The sequence below is a fragment of the Molothrus aeneus genome, chromosome 1 (assembly GCF_037042795.1).
Source record: "Molothrus aeneus isolate 106 chromosome 1, BPBGC_Maene_1.0, whole genome shotgun sequence".
Taxonomy (NCBI): Eukaryota; Metazoa; Chordata; class Aves; order Passeriformes; family Icteridae; genus Molothrus; species Molothrus aeneus.
This window is the reverse complement of record NC_089646.1, coordinates 94,695,310-94,717,400: the sequence shown is the minus strand read 5'-3', so window position 1 is coordinate 94,717,400 and position 22,091 is coordinate 94,695,310. Positions and strand designations below refer to the sequence as shown.

General features: G+C 37.2%; 1 protein-coding gene across 1 annotated transcript in view; it reads left to right on the top strand.

The window, feature by feature from the left end:
- The window catches only part of ZNF407 (zinc finger protein 407), a 335,191-nt gene that overhangs the window by 198,204 nt on the left and 114,896 nt on the right, over positions 1-22,091 (top strand). The window contains exons 6-7 of the mRNA XM_066561081.1: positions 3,446-3,529; positions 11,639-11,759. Of these exons, the coding sequence (XP_066417178.1) occupies positions 3,446-3,529; positions 11,639-11,759 (205 nt within the window). The remainder of the gene's footprint in view (positions 1-3,445; positions 3,530-11,638; positions 11,760-22,091) is intronic.

Here is a 22,091-nt window from a genome sequence, read left to right as displayed (position 1 = left end):
AAAATATTTGTTTATTATTCCTGAACAGATTCTTCCTCATTTTCTGAAAATCTGTGCTTTAGCTTGAAACTGTAGGTTAAAAGTTCCTTCAGAGCTGTTTGTGGGAAGCCCAGGCCTCCTTAGCTTCTTTGACAAGGGTGTTGACGATTTAAGGTCTCCAGCCTGCCCTGAGAGATCACTTATATCGAACAGCAGATGAAAAGCCAGTGCAGATGTAATTTATTGTCGGCGTTTCCTTCTAAAGAATAATTGTGGAGACTTGGCTAGATCAATAATATGGATTTTTGTTGTTAGGTCTTGTAGTCTGCACCATAATGAGAGATAGGGGACAGTGGCTGTTTTCTAATAGAAAATAAAGGATTGGTTTCCGTGTCTTTCTACATTTGAATGCAAAATGGCACACTTGAAACTAATTCAAGTTGTTAAGAAAAGGACCATTTTCTATTGCATTTCTGTTATCATATAAACATGGCAAGTTAGATCAGCCCCCTGCACAGCAAGTGAAATATTGCCTTTACATTTTCCTAAAAGTTAAAAAGTCGCAAATTCTGAGATGGGAATGATAAAATTGTTAAGAATATCCAGAAGAATGTAAAATACATCAATGTATCAACACATGCTCAAACGTCAAATGAAATATTATGTCTAGATATGAGGGATTCATCCCCTATCAAGATTCAGGGCTAGGAAATTCTGTGCAACTGAACATAAAGTCACAGGTGATTAAGTTTTCTGTCTGTGTTTCTGGAGATATCTGTATGCATACTATGATACATACAGCAAATAAGGTAATTAATTTATTAATATGCCTGAAAATGAATGTTGCAAGAAAATCAGAGACATCACCACCTTTCCAGATTTTAAAAAGTAGGGGCCGAATTTCCTCCAGTCTCATGTTTCCAGATCCAAAGCCTCCCTCAAGAGCCCTGCCTGCATGAGAGCTCCTAGATTCGACCTAGAAGAGTGTGGAGTATTTAACTGGCAAATTGTTTTATAGGATGGATCAGTTTCCCTACTTTAAAGCCCTTGCTTGATTTTGAATGATTTCTTTGTGGTTCAAAAGCTGCTGCAAAGGCCCAGATATAAACTACCCAGTAAATCTGTGAGCCTGCAAAGATGCTATAGGTGCTCTGTGTCCTCATTAGTGCATGAAGCTGCAGGCCATACTGACGTCTGCTCCTGGATGTTAAACACAACATGAGCTAATTTATGATAATATATAGATGATGAGCAATTTCTTGGTAGGCATGGAGCAGCATTTAACTTCAAAGTGTGAATTTTATGCTGGGGTGTTAGGCATTACTGCTAGTTAGAGAGATTTATACTTAAAATTGATTAATTAATTAAATTAATATTTAATTATAATTAAGCATTATGTGTAGTCGTTCTATTCCTTTTCTTCGATATTTTGATGAATTGAAGTGCTACATGCTGAAGATCCTGATTTTTAAAATGCCATAAAGTAATTTTAAGAAAAGCCTAGAAGAAACTTTGCAGAAATATCTGTGTAACAATCATGCATAGCCTCAGCAATAATATTATTGACAAACATTTTGCAGTAAAATTCAAACTTTGTTACATCATTTAGCACAACTGCATTCTTTATGCGATAGTGAGAATGGGTTTTTGTTCTGCTTTTTCTGATATTTTTTAAAGATTCAATTATAATAACAGATTGCTGAAATTGACTCCCAAAAGATGTACTGAAATTATTTCACCCCTTAGCTACTCTTCTGTGATACTCTCACCAACAGACCAAAATTTAAAAAAAGCCCTAAGTCCTGTATAATTTCAGTCTGCTTTATGTGACCAGATTTGGGTGCAGAAAGTAACAATGCACCATTTGCTTTTTTCTGAAACGGTGAAATTCTGAAATATGTGCCCATTGCATTTCATAGCCTCGCTACGTGGCAGAGGTTTATCAGCTCTTTTGTCATCCCGTTTTGGTAGGACTCAAGCTGCCTTGGAAACTTTGGAATTGCTTTCCTCCTGGTATCACAGGGCCCAGGGACTCCCTCACTTGGGACATCTGGGGTGAGGAGCTGGGGTTCTTCAGAGACCTCCTTGAGGGGCTGGTGGGAGAGGGCAGCTGGTCCCTGCAAGGCTCTCCTGGAAGCTCCACTCATGAGATGCTCTCTTGCTTATGTGAGCACCATCCAAAATTAACTGAGGCACTGTGCCTTTCCACAAAGTCTGTGTATTCCTTTGCCTGATTGTGTGGGAATAAACAGCATGGAGGTTTCCATCCTTCTGTCTGCACAGGAGGTCATGGTAATTTGACACCGGACCTCTTAACCCAGCTGTCTTTTGTAGGAACTGAATTTCCTTCCCCATGTGGAAGAGTTGGAAGGAGACTGTTAGTTTCAATGAATTCAGCATCATTGCCCCACCAGCCCCCTCGCTGCTGTGTTACTGTGGAAGGAGACAATTTGGCTCCAAATGACTAACAGGATTCTTTAAAAAAAAATTTAAAAATTTCAGTCTTATCTCAAGTTATTGAGATTATACCTGAGGTTAGTGTTACTACTTCTTAATGACCTTCCATGTGGCCTTTATGGACTGAGATTTCTGTGCATGTTAGTACATACTGAGTAAAAATATTGCTGTGAAATGAATAACTGTATTTATAGGCAACAGGGCAAAATCCTAGCTTCTGTAAAAAGAAAAAAGGCTAAAAAGAGGGCATTTATACACTTTTAATGAGCAGTGAGCTTGCCAAAATCTCTCAAATTGGTCCAGAGGTTTGGAATGAAGAATTATCATTTAAAGACGAACAATGTGAGTTCTGCTGCAATTTCAGCAGCAATCCCCAGACCTGTTTTCTTTATGCCATGAAAACTTTAGAAACATAAACAGTGCTGAATTGCCAGTGGTACTCAATAATTTGGCTTTTATTGTTGCCTGCTCTCTTCTTGTATTCAAGGAAATAATTTAATACTTATTAGTAAATAGAAGGTAACTAAAGATGACTGTGACCTATTCTGTTGAAAATTTCTCAGTACCTTTAATTTGTTAGTAAATTAAATGTATTTTATTTAAGCAGAATCATATATACAGTATATTAACTTTTTTTTTCCAGGCAATCTTTACTCAGCACAGAAAGGCCAGATGTATGGGAATTGTAAAAAATCAGGATATGCATAAAAACTGTTCAAGTGCATAAAGCAGCCCCATCTGGAAGACATCTAACAGAAATGAAGTTGTACAAAACCATTCCATTGATAATAAAGCTAATTTTTATGGGTCTGACAAGTATGTAATTATGTTCAGTGGTGCTTTTCAGATTTTATCACAGTCAATAAACCGCAGTGGTAATTTCATTCCCATTTGACATATTTACATGGAAACATTTGATTGGAGGAATTAGTAACCCTGAAAGCCTTGATAGATATGTTTTAATGATCTGTGACCTCCGCAGTCCCTCATCTGTTTATTGTTGCAACAGGCGAGAAGTCGTTCCTGTGTGACCTCTGTGGCTTTGCTGGCGGGACACGTCATGCCCTCACCAAGCATCGGCGGCAGCACACAGGTCAGTAAAGCTGTCTTTACTCTTCTGTGCTCTCCCCAGCAAGGGAGTCCCCCTGCACTGGGCAGTAACACAAGTCACATAGCACGTTACAGCACAAATAAGACATTGGCTCATTGTTTGCTTTTCTTTTTCTCCTTTTTGTGAAATCGCTATGCCCAGGGTCTGCATCAAATCTGTTAGCTGGGAGTTTGAATAATTGCTTGGGGGTGGGTGCGGGGTATTTTTGGTGGGTTTGGGTTTTTTTAGTTTTTTTTTTTTTTCTGAAGGAAGTAGAATTGTGAAGACTGGCTTTCTTCTTTCAATGAATACTAAGTCTACTATTTTTTTTTTCCAAAGCCCAAATAGATTACCTACTGTGAAGATTTTGCAAGAGACTGCTAGAATGTCCCTGGGTGAAAATTAGAGACTACATATAAATTAATCCATTTTTTTGGACTGAAGCATAGTTGAAAGCTAGTGTTGTTTCAGTTGCCCTTTTGTAATTTTAAGATACTTTGTAATTAATAGGTGCAACTTTAAGAGTTACCACATGGCTGGCATGTAAAGCAAGATTTCTCTCCCAGAATTAGTAAAGCTTTCCTACCACATGGTTATAAAATTGTAATATCAGACAAAATTAAATTGGTTCTTAGTTTCAGAAGACCAGAAAAAGTATAAGTATTAAACATTTATTAATACATTCTACCTTAATTGTGCTTTTTAGTAGTTCCTTGTAAGTATTTGATTATTTGAATAGATTTTGTTCAAACAGACGTACAAGGGTTGCTGTTTAAGCCACTGTAGTTCTTTTGTTTTACTGACTATCATGAGGATAATGTAATATCATCAGGAATTACAGTGTGAGTTAAGTGACCATTGTCTAATGTACAGTGGAAAGAAATAGCTAACAAATGAGAAGCCGTAGTTGTTACATCATGAATTTTCCATGGATTTTGTAAAGGAATCACAGTGGGAGATTTTATTATGTCCCTGTATAAACTAATCTTCATTCAGGACATACACCATCTAAATGTGTAATTTCCTGGAGAGCAGCTACTCTCTTTCTTGAGAGCCTGAAGCCATTCTTTCCACCCTGTTTTTAGTTTATTTAAAGCAACATATTTGGAGGAGATTCTGAGGCTTTCAGAAAGGTAGGATTTTCAGTGCTAGTCAATATCTTGAAACAGATTAGCTCTAAAAAAATATATGTGTATTCAAGGTCAAAATTTGCTTGCGAGTCTTGTTAGTAATCCTACTTTCATAATTTTTTTTTCTAATAACAAGGGAAATAAATTTGTGGAAGAATACTGCCATAGTCAGTTCCCATTTGCTGCTGGAAGTTTGTATTTTTTAAATGACCAATAAAAGTAATTTAGTAAATATACTAAATTATCTTATTATTACACTCTGAATGATAACATGAGCAGTTATAACTACTGGAATAGAAGCTGTATGCTTCAGTTGTAATTAAAGTTTCCATTTTTTTGGAGCTTTGAAGAACTTTCACATGTTGGCACAAGTTTAACAAATGTGGGTTTAGAAATTGATTAATTAATTAATTCTTTAGCAAAAATAAATCATTGTTATCAAGAGGATAGGAAATACCTTTTGTTTTTCATTGCCCTGCCATGTGACACATTGGGATCTTGCATATATCTAGAGTCATAGTCAATGCAGCCACACAAATGGTAAACAGTTCTTTCAGTATGGGGATTTAGAAGAAATGCACATTCTTGTATTTACCAATCTTGTCTGTACCTGTGATGTGAGTGCAAATCTCGTTTCTTAGAAATGTAACCCTTTATCATCAAATATATATATAGTATCATTAGGCCAGCAGCCAAGAGGAAATCTATTTTTTTTCCCGATTTATGTGCAAAATTAGGCCGAAAATATGGTGTACTCTGGTGAAAAGCTGTCTGGGTTTTTGAAGGCATTTTTGCCCTTCTTTTGCCGGTGTGGTAGAGGTTTCTTGTGCTATGATCACAGGGATTTACAGGTTATAGATCATGAAGCTTGCATCTAGCAAGCATAACTTTATATTTTATGTCAGGACTGGAGGCTCGTTATTACTTTGCTATTAACTTTATACTATATAGGACAGTATCTCAGAGGCAGAGGGATCTATCTTTTTGGCATTTATCTGCCTCTGTGGCACAAACAATCAGAGATGATTCTTTAGCAGAAAAATTATCTGTACCTTCTATTTGTTTCAAGGAGAATGACACAATCCACCTTTGCTAGCATTGTTGCACTTACATGGGTTCCATTGTGTTTTCATCCAGTGCTCAACTTTATCTCAGTCATTAGCTGCATGCCCTCCTCCTTGTACTCTTCTTTTTACTGTTTTTTTTTTACTTCTGTCTCCAGTTGGCACAATTTTCCCAAAGCAGAACGCCAAAGCCAATTACAATCAAGTTGGAAAGGGATAGGTATCAAAAATACTCTAAATGGCTTAAATAATTCCCTACTGTAATACAAGCTGTCAAGGGGGCTGACACAGAACATCTTCCAATCCAAAATTTACTTCTATCACTTGTCAGAGGCCCACAACTCAAGGGCAAATGAACAAATCCTCACACGTAGTTAAGGAGTCTTAACCAACTTAACAAGTCTCCTCTCATCCCAGCCTCAAGGCCTGAGATGTCCCGACACCCCAGAGAAATGTTCAGCTGCTGGTAGAGATTTGACACAAGGGAAGACTGGCTGTAGGACCAGCCACTTAAACTTTTGATACCCTTTATTCTGGTATTTCTTACTCTGTTCTTCTCTTTTTAGATGAGATTCTTTCTTTGTACCTAGAGAAATGCCTTTATCTTGTGAAAGATGCATTTTCTTTGGAAATATTACAGGCAACATGAAGTATAACTTGGTATGAAAAAAGCTAAGTCTCGGTCACTCTTGCAGCAAACTATACAGACCAGTTTGGTAAATAGGATGTGATCCCTTGAAGAGATGTTTTTACTTTTAAATGAAAAGAAGCACGGGAATGGTCAACTGAAAGAAAAAGCCATTCGTTTTAAGACTTGAAAAACTTTGGTACTTAATATGTTTGTAAACATGATGCATCTGCATAAAGATTTCCTTGATATAGGCCATCTCAACTGTAAAGTAGGAACAAATAATTTGACCTATCAAGACATTCCTGGTGTTTTACCAGTTGATGTTTTTATTCTATTTTAAATACATTGTGTCTGTAATCATGACCTGGTCCAATGAGAAGCGAACACTTTGGATAGACAATAAGTGAAGTTATTGGCTGATTTTGTCTGGGGAAGATGCTTCAACATTATTTTATGACCTGAGTGCACCTTCCTCCAGTCCTATTCTGCAAGAATCTGTCTCTGGTAATCTGAAAGTCTTTCACTGACAATTAAATATCCATGAAACTTCTGTTTTGTGAATTGAAGCAATGGCCTAAGGAGTGGTCCAGAGTTTGACCAGAATTTTATCACACTGAAAGGAATACTTACATCTCTGCCTGCCAAATGCTTTACAATAGGCACTTGTGCCTGCCTAGGCTTTGATAAACTGTCTTAAGAAACTTGGACCAGTGTATCAGCAGGTGCTGTGTGGTAAATAAGGAGTAGTTTGTGGTGCTACAGGAACATAGATGCCATAGTTCTGGTGTCTGAACAAGGCCGTGAGGAAAAGATTTTGTGTTTTGCATCATCCTGAATCAAGTTTTTTTGATTCTTATTTTGTTCCAGTAAGAACACCTTGCTGAAGATAGTTTTTGCTGGATTTAGAGTAAGTTTAATTACACAAAGAATTAAATGATTGCCTGAATTTTGTAACAAAAAAGGCTAAATAACCTCTAAATCAGCCACAAAAAATAAACACACACACACACACACACATATAACATCAGATAATTTAAATATTTTACCTTAATCATGATCAACTAGGAAGAAAAAACAAGCAAGGGTAATAATTTCTGGCTTGAAATGAAAACATGGAAACAATTCATCATTTTAAAATGTCTTTTCTTTATGTTCTTGCTCTTATTGTTCTGCTCACCTCCTTTGGTTGCCTGTTCTTATACATGTATTCCAGTAAACTTCCATTTTGTGCTGTAGTAGCTGACTCAGTCCCACGGTGCTGATCAGTCACAGCCTGTCTTCTGTGGCATGAAATCCCTTTTTTAAAGTTGGTTAGTACTCCTGCAAATTGCAAAAACCCCATCCTCATCTTCTACACATCAACAGTCTGCATTTGCTTTCCATGTGTTGGTTGTGGTGGGATCTTCCTAGGCTTGATAAAAGTACATCACAGTAGTAAAGTGTTAGTGGGTAAGTACACTTACTGTGCACTGCTGTGGCAGTCACCATGAACCTGTGGAACTGCTTAAGGAGATTGTGTCTTTGTTCAAATATTTTCATGCATTTTTGAAGATGGTAGCTTATATTGTAGTGAGCACTGTTTGTATGATTGCTTCTGCTCACTCATCTCAAGACATTTATAGGTCAATGTAATAAAGAAAGAAAATTTAATAATATATGTGTTTTTATCCAGATGAGTGACTCACTTTGTGTTTCTATTTCTCATGTGAACTGCTCTTTGACTTTAATGTGTAGTTACATTACTCGGCATTGAATTTATATGTATAATGTAGCTTCTTCCTTTCAACTTCACAATAAGAAGACTTATTGCTCTTTTCAGCAAGAGATGAAATTTGAAGAGCATCTTTGTTGTTTTCCCTTTTCTATTAACACCAACATTAACAGCAGATTGGCAAATTGATTATAGCAAACCTTTAATCAGCAAAGACACCAAAAATCTGGGCTTTTAAAACTTTCTCCCTACCTAAGAGAAATTGTCCAGTAGCAAGAGGAAATGAGAAAATTGAAGTTACTGGTTAGCAGCAGCTTTTATATACTAGGGCTCCATATGAAGTGGCCCTTTTGTCATTTTCTTCCCCAATTTTTGATTGTTGAAGCTCAAATTTTCCATGTCAGGAGACTTAACCAACAGATGCACTTCAGAAGTTGGTTGCAGTTGTCGAAAATGAAAAGCCATTTATTTTGCAATCCCGTGCTCAGGAAATGGAGCTTTTTTGAAAGTGCTTGTGTTAAAAACAAAGTAAACCCCCACAGAGTGGGTCCTTGATCTTGGAATGTGTGCCCTTTGTTTTTGTTCCTCCACAGAACTTGTTGACCATTGAATCATTTTGGGACACCTATCTTTTTTTTTATGGGACTTCTTATTGACAAAGGTAGAGATGCTGAGAGACAGATAAGTCTTCTGTAGTGGTAATGGGTGGGGGGGGATTTAATTTTTTTTACCTTTATTGGTCTTTAAATATAATAGACTTTGTCCTTATGGTTATGGATATACTATTTTAAAGTTATTACATACTGTTGCTTTAAAATATACTGCCAATACTGATATTTTTATTTGTGTAATTTTAATTGTGTATGAATAAGAACCTTGACAGGGAGTAAACAAGAGTCTTCTTGGAATTTTTAATGGCAGCCCATATTAAAAGAATTATGTGTATTGCCTGAAATGTCTGGGGGCAAGAAGGGTGGAGGGAAAACTGGGACACAAAGACCAATGAGAAGCATCCTAGCCCATAGATAGGGAAGACAAAAAATTCTTAAATCAGTGTGTCTGTGGAAAGCTTTAATAAATTAACAAATAAATAGAAGTACTCCTGCAGCTAATATGTTCTTCAATATCACCCAACCCAAATAAATACCTAGTTGTCTTTTAGGATTTTCTCAACTGTACTAATTAACCTGTTTTTTTCCATAAAAATACTGTTTCTTATGTACAGCTGCTAAGAATTACAGGCTGTGCTAGGCTGTCTTTTTTCCTCCCCATTTAGTTGGCTTTTGTTGTGTGGTACTGCTGTGATGTATTTTCTGTCAGGTGAGATTTACACATAGTCTACTTGACAGGAGCAGTTAGCCACAAGGATTTCCTAAGGAGAAACTTCCTGGAGCAGTGGGCAAGGATTACCATTTTTCTTACAGTCATGACAGAATTTGCAAGCCGTCCTGGCTTCAATGGGCCCTCACTCAGCTGTCAGCCCCACTGGCCCTGCCCTGGCACAGCAGCCGACCTTTATTTGATCCTTTATCCCCTGAATGGCAAGCTAAAAATCTCCTTTCAGTTCAGATCTGCCTTTTTTTTTTTCAAGGGGAGAAGTTGGCAAGTTCTAGTGCATTTTAAATGAAAGCAGTTAAAATAAGTATGTATGTTATCTAAAATACCTGTGGCTTAACTACTTAGGCTTGAAAATGTTGCTATCTTCTTTAATGCTAGATGATAAAATAAATCAGAAGGGGAAATCTTCAGTTCAAGAACAGGTTACGTTGCTAGGGAGTCCATGGCCTCCCAGAGAGTTTAATTGAAGCAGCAGCCACTACCATGCAAGCTGCTGGGAGAATCAGCTTCTCCAGAGCAGAGTGTCAGGGTCTGACAAGAAAACCCCATTTGGGGCATGAAAGACATACTTTCCAGCAGTCTCAATTTGTCCAGCATGGAGGCTTCGGCTTTGTGTCCTGCCCCTTCACCTTTCCTTGTCCCATGAAACAATAAATAAAAAACATTGGCTGGTATTCTCTCCCACAGCTGCTAAAAGCAATTATTCCAACTCTTTATGGAGCTTTCAGAAGCTGCTCTGTTCTCTTTCCATCCAGAATTAGGAATTTTTCAGGCCTTGAGGGCCTTGCACATCTTTTTCTCTTGGGAAGAAAAGCCCCAACAATCTCCAAGAATGAAAAATGCGTATTTCTCTCTGCTCTCAGAATTCTGGCAAAGTCTATTTCAAAATCTTCAGAATCTCTTGCTATAAACAGCTTCAAAAATTTGTCTTGGAGGCATGGCTGTTTGGGAGTGGCCGTTTGCTACTGATTGCAGAAGGCCACTCATACTGATAGGGTTATACTGGTGGTGTATCTTCTGTCAGTCTGAAAAACTTCACATTACACCTGCTAATAGGCTTATGGTTCAATTTGAAACTGCCTGTCCTAGATCTCTGAACAGTCTTCAAAGTACATGTCTGTTTCTAGCAGTTTTATCCAGACTTCTTAAGTCAGGGATCTTGATTCCTTATGTAGTTTTTAGATAAATACATTGGAAGGCTTGCATACTGCAATGAAAATAAAGTAAGTTAGGACCTGGCTTTTAGCTTCTCCATACAAAAGAAAAACTCTTTCCTCCCTAAATGGTAACTATATCTGCCTGTAAGCCCCAAGGAATGTTTCTGTGACAACCAGTTGGAAAAATGGGATGTAGGTGTCTTAACTAGTCATTACAGTGTATCTGTCATGAGGTTTTGTCTTAGTATCTTCTAAGGGGTAGACCCCTCCAGTAGAAGGAAAAGTACTCTTTTTACATAGTAACTTAGACACTAAAGATTTTTACTTTTCTTCAATTAGTAGTCCTCTAGAAATTTTCACTGAGCTGTACATTCAGCAGAGATTGAATTTTAGTAATCTGAACATATTGTCCTTTTTGAAGTTTAGTAGTTGGTGTTTGTTTTGTTTTCATTAACCTTTCAAGTCCTTCTGCTGAAAATTGGCCTACTGTTCAGAAAATATTAACAAGGGCAGAAGACTAACTGGCAAGATAGGGGAAGTGGAGCAGAGAGTTCTAGTTCATATTCTCAGTCCCAGTTTATTTATGTTATTTAAAGGATAACATTAAAAATTTAGGTTGGAGATGGAAACAAAGACACTTTTCACCTGGAGATGTTCCTTTCTAAGCGTATGCTGAATACAAGCATCAGTGTGATTTCTCACCTTCTGCCTCCCCCCGTGTTGCTTTTGGGGCTGTTCTTGGCTCAGATTGAAGGGAAGATGTGGCATAAGACAAATGCCTGTCACCTGCTTAGGGTATTTTCATGGAGTAAGGCCCAGTAACAAAGTTACTCTGTTTCAGTGCTGTTATTTCTCCTCCTTTTTGCTGCTGTGTAATTCCCTGTGGGAAGTCGGTTGGATATTGATGTGTTTCTGTCATATTTTGCAGTTAATGCATTGTATTTGCAAATTCATGTGGTATTTGTGTTTGCTATATATATATACACGGGCTAAAAGCTGTCTCAAGGGATATGCCAGAAATTTGGGACTGTCTTTGTTTTCTGTAGATGAAAACTGATAATCTTCTCTTGTCACCTTCTAGGAGAGAAACCATTCAAATGTGATGAGTGTAACTTTGCTTCCACAACACAATCGCATCTGACACGACATAAGCGTGTCCATACTGGAGAAAAGCCTTACAGATGTCCCTGGTGTGACTACAGGTAATGAGTCATTAACTAAAGCATGATGAGAGAAGGGTTAAGGTGATCAGATGAGGTTCATTTGAAGTCACCAATAAAAATATATTGCCATTAAAACACCATCAGGGCAGCAGTAATTACATATTAAATTAAGAGCTAAATTTAAAAACTTAGTCTTCAGTATTTAGGTGTTACTTTATAAAGAAAAACAAATGATGGGAAACCTTTTAGTGGTAACACTACAGTGCTAATGTTGAGTGTTTGTTTCACAGCTGCTCCAGTGTCTGTTGGAATTCTCTGTGGTGAGGCTGCTTATCTACATTGCCTTTTCAAATCATTTGCGGTTTTGAAATTTTTCTTGGTTGAGTTGCAACCATTTCACCAAGAAAAGGAAAGTTGTCTAAAAGGCTTACCAGCCTGAATACTCACCAGACACTTATTATAACTGGAAACAACTCGAGCTAGTTACAGTTCTTCAGAGTCCTGTTGTTCTGCTCCAGTTTTCCTTTTCCTTGCTAGCCAGGGTGTTAGGATGAATGTTGTCCAAAGGGTTGGTTGCATGGCAAAGCCTCCCATGTTACACCACTAAAACCCATCCCCATGTTAGGGCAGTTGATTAAATTTTAAAATAATCACATTGAACAGTGAAGGTTACTTCTGGTGCTTATCACTTGGTGTCTTTGGTTTGTTACAGACTACTTATTAAATGATCTCATGTTGCTTCTTAAATGCATCTTTACTCTTAAACACACATCTTCTACATTCTTGAATACTTTTAATACCTTGCAGTGAGGTGGCTAGTCTATGTGTACCATAAAGGAATCCACAGAAGGATTTTGTGGGCTATTTGCAAGAGTTGATGTTCAAAAAGTTCTTAAAAATCAGCATTATATTTGATAAATGGCATATGATTAGATGTATGTGTTGTGATGCATGCACACAAGAGGGGAAAGTTAAACATTTGATTATACCCCTATAGCATTTTTTATTTTCTTTTCATGCTGAACATACACCTGTAATGTTCCTTTAGTATAAGTTTTAATGTAGTTTCCTAAAGCAAGACTACATAATGAAGCCTATCTGCTCTCATAATACCTGTTTTCATGCTATTTATGTGCTACTTTACAGAAAACTCATGTGCAGAAAGCTTCTGCAGTGGTCACGGATTTTCTGTACAAAACTTCTCGTTGCATTGTTTTGTTTGTGCAGGGAAAATGTTCTGTGAACTCTTCTGTACTGAGCACCCATTAAATCACACTCTAGAACTGCAGAGAACTGAATTTGATAACCTCAGGGGGAGGGGACAGTGTTTTTGTGCTGCTACCTTAAGGGTGTCACTGTTTCTTTATCTTTTCTTTTATAAGTAGAAGTGGTTTTGTCAGTGTCAGTAAGTCATCTAGGAATTAGAGGTGGTTTTCATTTGTCAGAGCAGTTGTGTTAAAAGGTCTGTGTTGAGTGAAGTGAGGGCATATAAGCATTAGTGTGACATGATGGGCTGCACTGAAGGTGAAAGAAGTGCTGTCTTTAATGCTGTGTGTTTTAGGACACTTAATCTTGTGGTCATCCACTTTAACTGAATCATCCCAATTGGCAGGAATAGTCCTTTTACAGGGCTAGGAAATGAGAAGTGGGTTACAGTGGATTTGAGATCCTAGGCTTGAAGACCCAAGAGACTGGGAGTGTTGAAGATGTGAATCAGTTTGGGGTTTGTTACACACATCCAATGAGTGGATGCACTTCTCTCACTCAGGATGACCACATGCATAACCCAGTGCTCTGTTGAGTGAAAGACAGATCATTTTACTTTGGATAAAGAGTTTTCTGTATGGGATATAAATTCCAAGAAATAGCAAGTTTTTAAAGAGTATTTTATAATACTGGAGAATATGCATTCTCTGATATATATAATATTAGAGAATATGCAAGCATAGCATATTTTATCAGGATTAACAAGAAATATCTGGGCATGCCCTATTTTTATATTATTGAAAAATAAATGTTTCATGGCAATAGAATGTTAGTTTCCATCCTTCACAGGCCAATTTTGACCTAACCTTTGAAGGCTAATCTCTACAGATAGCAGCTGATGAAGCTTTGATTGTGCAGGAAATGTGTTCCAAGCTATGCTGAAAAACATCTGGTAGGGATGCAGGAACCAGAGCTATGCTGCTGCTGCTGCTGCAGGTTCATAGAGGCAGTGAGGCACTTTGTGTAGCTGCAGAGGAGCCTGTAGAGGGGCTGCTGTATTTATTAGCTCAGCAGTCCTGCTTGTGCCTGCCAGTTTCCACAGTCCTCGGATATTAGCCAGCCTTGTTGGCAAGTAAATGTTCTGCTCTCTATCCACCTCTCTCTTCATCTTAAACTACAATTTTAAGGGAATCACATGTTGCCCCTTTGTCAAGTCATGCAGTATTTCTCTTTTAAAGGAAAGTTATTAGCAACTCTGTAAATAATATTGTTTGCACAAGTTCAGCAGATGGTATGTAGTCTTGCAAGTGTCACATAGAGAAAATGTTAAAATGAAGATTTTAAAATCTGCTGATCTAGTGATAAAATTCACCCCTAAGTCTACTGGTTGAGGTCTCATTGTGATGCTGTGAGCTCGGCCCTTGCACTGTAAGTTCATCCAGACTATTTCATGTGTTGCTGTTTAGTGTTGCTTGGCAACTGCAGACACTTTAATGAGCCTTGTACTTTCAGGGAGGTGAATATTCCTCTTTTTGTGTTGGGATATGGAGGAAAGTATTGTTAGTCCTAGTATAAATTTTCCTTTCATTGATAACTGATCTCTGTTCTATAAAGTCATTTGAGACACTTGAATTAAAACAGTGGCTAAGTACAAGATTTTAAACTATTCCCATTCAGCTGATTGGTGCTCAGAGTATTCTTGGAGATTCTTGACTTCAAGCTTTTCAATTCCTCAGCCTGAAATTGTGAATAATTATCCTGCAAAAATTCTTGCCAGTCTAGTGAGTGAAAGGGTAGATAACCCTGGCTAGAAGTACAGAAAAAGGGCTATTGGAAGAAACTAATCTGAATTTAGGAACTGTTATGAACTTTATAAACTGAAGTGAAGTTGTCTGTATGGTACTATGGGGAAAAGAGTGATTTTGGCTACATGGAACACAAAAGGCAATTTATTCCCTATATAGCATACAGCATGAGAGATTCTTGTTTTAACTAGAAAAAGACATAAATGGATGTGGTTTTCTAAGGGGAATGGTAAGCTAACTTAGCATTTTTAGCTCACAAATTATAAATTCTCTGTAGTATGCATATGCTTATAGTTGTACTTCAGTATTCTTGTGAAAAATGTTCCCTTCCATCTCTAGTTTTTGTCTGGTGACCACTTGATATTTATTTTTGTCTAAATCTTTTGTATTTTGATGACAAAGAAATTGACATCTGCTTTTCGATAGTAGTATATGACTTCCAGTAACAATTACAATTTGAAATTATGTTTTCGGTCTAGTTTTAAAAATCCTTTAGAAGGAAGCAAAATATAATATTCATAAACACAAATGTTTAGTTGTATTTTTGGTTACATATTTTTCACATTTGGTTTTTCAATTTACGTTTTTCCCTATTTAGATAAAAATATGCATGATTTTCCTTTGCATTTACTTTTTCAAATCACACAGCATGTCTCTCCATTCTTAAGTCAATGTGCTTTGTCATACAAAAATATTCATTCACCCTTAATTAATGTTCAACCTAATTTTATAACACAGAATTGGTCTCACAGGGCCCTGCACTACCATTACTTATGCAATGCTTATTTTATATTTCCTAGTAATTTAAAAAAGATGTGTTATGTGACTGAACTTTTCAGATGACACAATCCTGGAGTAACACTGTCAACAATACTGTTTGCATTTGGAAATGGGCACAGTAAGCACTGTAGAGCTGTATAACATCCTGAAAATGAACAGCACCTGTGACACAGGGTTCTAAATCTGTTGGCTGTATTGACTGTGGACAGAATTTCTAAACCTGCAGCATAGTTAGGTACCTGAATTTAACCTGATTGCAGTAGTGAAAAATCCCCCTAAGTCTGATGCTGTCAATGAAAGATGCAGATATACAGCATTTTCAGAACTAAACTGGTTTTGTGCATGTGTCTAAGAAAGGGAAATCTCATTTATTCATATGTAAGGTTTTAAATTTAATTCCCATTTGTTCTTTCTATATAACTACTACAACTTGTCAGGCAATTTATGCTCGTGGTGTGTGTGAGGGGGATGTTTCAGTGAAATGGATCTGAGTTACATGGAGGGGGGCATGCAAAAGGCAGAACCCTGCTTTTCTCACATGATCAAACTTGTTGGATTGCAGTGCTCGGGAGAAGCACTGGCATAGTTTTATGATGCAGAAAGAATTTTGCTACTACTTTGACCACAAGAGTGTGGGACTGATATTATGGTAATGTACTTCAGGCCATCCCTCTGCTGTGATTAAAGAAAATAATTTTCAGTTGTCTGGGACTCCACTGTATGGTTCATTTTGCACAGAGTACCCATGGTGGTGAGGGAATGGAAGGCAATATGCAGGGGTGTTCCTTAGTCATAGATAAGAAGGTGTAGAAACAAACAGCCAGGCCAGCAAAACAGCATGCATTCCTTTCTATAAAGTATATGACTTGTGAAGGATGTCTTACAAGACTGAGAATAAATCGCATACATTTTTAATATAATTATGTAAGCTAAAATAAATATTTTACATTTATTATGCATAATAAAATAATTAAACAACATTCTGTAAGGGAATTATGGCATCTGAAAGTCCAACTGCAGACGGATTCATTGCATATTTTCAGCAGCAGCAGCAGCATGACTTAGAAGGAGTTACTCCACAGGGGCTACTTTTCTTTTTTTGGACAGCATCCCTAGGGAGTTCCTATTTCTGTCTGACTTACAGTATCTGTTCATAGGTTGTAAAGACCAGTTTATAATACACTCCAGGATTTGCACCTAAGTCATAAGAATGTGCAAAGTAAGTGTTTTCTCTCTGTTTTGGTGAATTCAATAACTTTTAGGTATGATGGCATCAGCTGTGCACTATTCCCTTATTACATCAAGGATAACTAGGGACTACTTTACAGATGAGGTAAAAATACATACTAATTCATAGCAAAACTGAAAGGCCGTTTAGGCAAATTTTACATAAAATGATGAAAACAGTTTATTTATCATTAAAACATTAATATCAGTATGCTCTTTTAACCAGTGAAATTTAATATGCCTATATAGGAAATAACTAGGTAATACAGCTATATAGGGTGATGAGGATTCCAGGTGGCAACCAGCATTGCACTATGGGAGAACACTTTTATATATATATATCACAAAGGCAGGATTGGAAAAAGAATGGTGCATATACTTAGTACAAATACAAAGTTGTTAAGGAAAATAAAGCATGTATGTAATAGAGCAAACAGGGCCTTCGGGAAGTACTCCAGCTTCTGTAGTGTTCAGCAGCAGGAGTTGAGGATATCCAGTGCCTTGTGCTAGGAGACTTATAAACAAATGAAGATACAAGTTTAGAGAGACATTCTGTCAGTGCATGGGCACACTTCCCAGATGAAAACTCAGAATATTATTTTCCCCTTAGTTTTTAGTAAACATTCAGATAAAATATTTGGAAATATTTCTATTAATCTGGAATAAAATACGCTGTAACATTTAAGTCTTTAAAAGAAAAATAATCTGAAATAGAATTTAGATATAGTTGCAAAAACACCTTATTTATTCCAGCAAATACATGGCATACAAAACAATGGTCAGCATTATTCCCTTTTGTAATGTTTCTGTAGCTTAATAAAACCTCTTATATTCACCTAAGTTATAGCATATAGTTTATGTGATGAAATCAGAATAAAAATATGCAGTGTTGCAGTAGCATCAATGCAGATCAGTTATCAGGTTAACCAGTTTAAGCAGATGTGATTCCTAACACTCGGAATGGCAGAGCACACAGGTAATAATGTGACCCTTGCTCCAAAGTGTCTGTGCTGTCTGCACTGACTGAGAGATTGTGTCTCTGCAGTTTTGGACAATCCTTGGTGCCAGTGTATGAAAGAACTTGGACTCCCTCTCTCAAAGCTGTCCCCTTCCAATGTCACTGCATGGAGTGCTCAAGAGAATGTGTGTATAAGGAAACACGATTGTTCCTTAGGGAAAGATAGGTGCACAAGCACACACGTGTGCATTGGCATGTGTTGACTTGGTGACTGTGTTCCACTGGGAAGTTGCCATATTAAGAGGCCTTGGCACAGCATAAAATACTGTCATCATGTTGTGAGCTCCTCCACATTCTGTATTTGTAATTAAAAGCATAGTAAATGCACTCTACTTGGTAGAAGGGTGGTATGGTCTTTTACTAATTTTAATGGCTAATACTTGTTAAAGAAATTCATCAGTAATTCCGTGAGCCTTGGTACCTCTTTTGTTGTTTTGGGATTTTTTTAAATTTTTATTTATTTATTTATGTATTATATTTATTTATTTATTTACTTGTTTGTTCTTAGGGGTTGGTTTTTTCCCCCCTATTGCCACTCTAAGAAAGAGGAATTAAAATACATCTTTTTAACTCGATGGGTCTGTGATTCTCATGCTAACACTGAACTAGGGACTTTAGGGATGTGCCCAAGTGGTGATGCCATTGCAAACACTGATAATACTATTCTAGTCTCATTTTAGGTTGAGTCCTTTGAAGGACAACTTTTAAGGGATCTATTTAAGCCTAAATGCTGTGCTAAAATACTCAAAGGAGACTGCTGAGTTTAATGTTACTGAGACTTGAAGCCATTTCAATATCAATGTAAAAATTAATATCTGGTTTCAGCATCTCTTTGTTACAGCTTCTCTTGATAGGCCAGCACTTTGTAAATTGTTCAAGTTTTGATTTAAGTTCTGAAAAAATATTGTTAGTCTCCTGATTTCTTTCAGTAGTCACTGTCTTTCCCTTACTGTTCAATTTGGGCTTTGTCCCTAAATGTTTCTGAGGCAGCCCCTTCCCTGCTGAACTGATGCTGTTTTTTTCTGAATCAGTGTCCAAGATACTTAACCCAAAACCTTGAAGTATTGGTGTCTAGGAAATATGAATAAGACCACTTCATGCAGTGGACAGATTAATGTAACTAAAGTATTCTTTTATCACTTTTTATCTTCTCTCTGTCCTCACACTTCTTTTTTTGCTATCATATGTAGCCATCACTGTCTCATCTATTCCTCATGCTTAAAGAGCATAAATATGTTGTCATAAATACATGTGTATTTATATTTAATATATACTTAATTCATGTTTATCAATCTGAAGTATCAGCATATTATTCAAATTAAAACAATCCTAAGTATGTTGTATTTTGATAGTCAATAAAATTTTAGTATTAACCTCAAGATGAACAGCAATGCTGTGGTCTTAATATAGCATGTAGTAGCAAAAAGACCTGTAATTTCCTATTCTTACAGTTCTTCTGATAAAAAAGTGCAGTGAAGATCTTTTATGACTACAAATAAACTTCCATTTGTTACAATGGTTTGATCTAAAAATAATCATTGGCATCATAGCTTAATTAATGTGAGCCTTTTGTGTAAAACATATTTTAAAAAATATTAAAACAACCATAGATGTTTTCTTTGCTCTTGCCTTGTAGCAGAGAATAAAAGAATGAATTTGTTAATTTGTTTGTTTCTTTTGCCATTCCTTAATCCCCAATGCAATCATTATAAAAGGGCCAAAGCTATCTTTGGGGGTGATGAAATATACAAGGAATTATTATTATTATTATTATTATTATTATTATCATCATCATCATCATCATCATCATCATTGCTGCTGCTGATATCTACCATCTAACTATGTGGCAGGTAGCTAGCAGTCTGAAATCACTTTGGTAGCAGTACAGGTCTCCAAGATGAAATTGATAGACACAAGCCTGTTGTGTTGTGTGGGGTTTATTCTCCAGGCTATATGGCTACTACCCTGTAAAACAAGTTCCTGTGTTACTGCTGTCTTTGTGACAACTTTCCCTCTTCCTCCTTCATGTGCGACATACAAAACAGATTAAATCTGGGGAAGTCTCAGAAAGCAAGTTCTGTTCTGAAGTCCCAGAAAGAGGTATACTCTAGTGCAAGGGGTGGAAAGGGAAAGGTTTTTTCTGTTTAAAGTCTGATGAAAATGAGATAAAGAGAAGAATTGCTGAATAGCAAGTAAAATAGGGAAAGAAAAGAGCTTTTGTGTTTGAGAAAAGCTTGCCACTTAGATACTTTTAATGCATTAGAAATAGTGAGCAATTTTCCAGATAAATTTGGCATTGTTAGAAATTCCTGATTTATGAAAGCTGAATAAAATTCCTTGCGCATTCCAGCAGACTTGCCCTTGTCTCTGTACCAGCTTCTGCCCAAATTCTCCTGGAGAGGTATGTTGGGGCACTTTGGGAGCTCAGATGCTAAAGCCCCTGTCACCACCCCAAGGTTCCCCTCCTGCAGAGTGGAAGCGCGGGCTCAATGCACGGGGCTGGCACCTCTGCAGCGTGGCTGGAGGGGGCCTGCCAGGCACCACAATGTGATATGGTGGGAATGAGGCTCTGGAGCAGCATCAGCACCTGGGGTGTGGAAGTCTGGTGCTCCTGGCCACCCTCTTCCCTGTGTTGTGGGTTACCTCTATGGGCTGAAAGCTCATCTCTGAGAACCTCAGATTTCTGTTTTGGAGAGAGAGGCATTAGAGATTTGGGAGCTCAGAATTCCAACAATGTTGCTTTGAACCTGGGGCTTCAAAGTTGCTGCTTAGTGTTGGCCAGGGGAGCGCTTGTCTCAAGGTTTGCATTGTTGCCTTTTCTCCTTTCTGAGCAGCTGGGAGAAGGTGTTGAATTCTCCATAGGAAAATGGGGCATGAGGAAGACAGGCCATTTGGTATACAACAGGTCACCATCCCTAAAACCATTTTGCAGTCTCTCTTTATTCTCTCTCATAAATCATGGATCAGGGATCCCTATTTCCCTTGAGGCTTTGCTTACAAAAAGACAATCTGGAGAGGAGCCTGTTGTCCTGTAGCAACTTATTAAGTTGCTTATTACAGCTATTTTGTCCCTGGTTGGGATGATCTTTGTGGTTTTGCTAGGCCTGTTTAGGTCTGAATAATAGCTGTAGATGTAGCTGAGACTTCTTAGGGAATAACCAGCACATAAAGCACTCTGTTTTGTTATTGCAGGTGATGGAGTGCTGCTCTGGTGTTACCTTTTTTTTTTTTTTTATGTTTTAAAATGTACTGTTTGAATAACGGAAAAGGATTAAGAGAAGAAAATGTATATGAACAAAAGGTTGCTCTGCGTTCTTGGATGCATTGGATCAAAGCTACTTTTTACTTTGTGTCTTTAGAGAAAAGATGAGGCTGTTACAGCACACCTCATCATCTCCTCAGCAAGTTAGATATGCTGAGGCTTAGTATGCCTAATGCAATGGAAAAGCTAATGCAACAATGTTCTTTCTCCCACTCCCATGGGTCAGGGGATTGGAGACATTCCTTGATATTTTCCCACCTTTTTTGTAAGTGCACAGGTTTTTTTCCTAGGTTTCTTTTTCGTTCCAACTGATCAAACCACCCAGCTGACTGTGGTTCCTAGAATATAGGTCCATACCCATATATCCACTTTTTTAGATAATGCATTAAAGTGATACTTCTCCTGGTGTTCTTCAGCATTGCTATCTTTTTTTATATATTTAGTGATGTTATCATTTAAAACACACAAACTCTTCATTTCATAATACTCTAAAATTATTTATGTTATAATCCTGTAAACAGAGCTGGTGGTTCTGCTGATATCCTAGACTGCCTGAACATCATCCCATGGTTCATTGTGATATTGCTAATATCCCTTAAAATATAGTATTTATTGTTTTATGTTTGTAACTTCTGTGCATGCTCCTTCAATCCCCATTCAAGATAATTATGGATTCTCTCTAACTGTAGCATGGGACATCATTTATTCTGCTGCAAATCCCATGTGGAACTGTGTGAGCTTCTTCAAAACATTTCTGTTGAAATTTTGCATGCACAATCTACAGAGCAAACAATACTTAGAACCATTGTGAAGTTGTAGAAGGTATTGTAACTACTAAAATCAATTCCTAAGTTCTGATGATGTTTCTTTAGAAAAATATGGTGTTTCAGACATATTTTTGTTAACAAGCTCTTTTTAAAGTACAGAGATCCATTTTTATTAGCAAATTTTGGAGAACTCTCATCTGGGTATTTTAACATATAAGAAGCCATTAGTAATTTGTTTTGGTTTCAGAAAAAAAGATGTATCTTTAGCTCAGAAAAGCAGAACTTTTTTTATCAGTTGACAAGGAT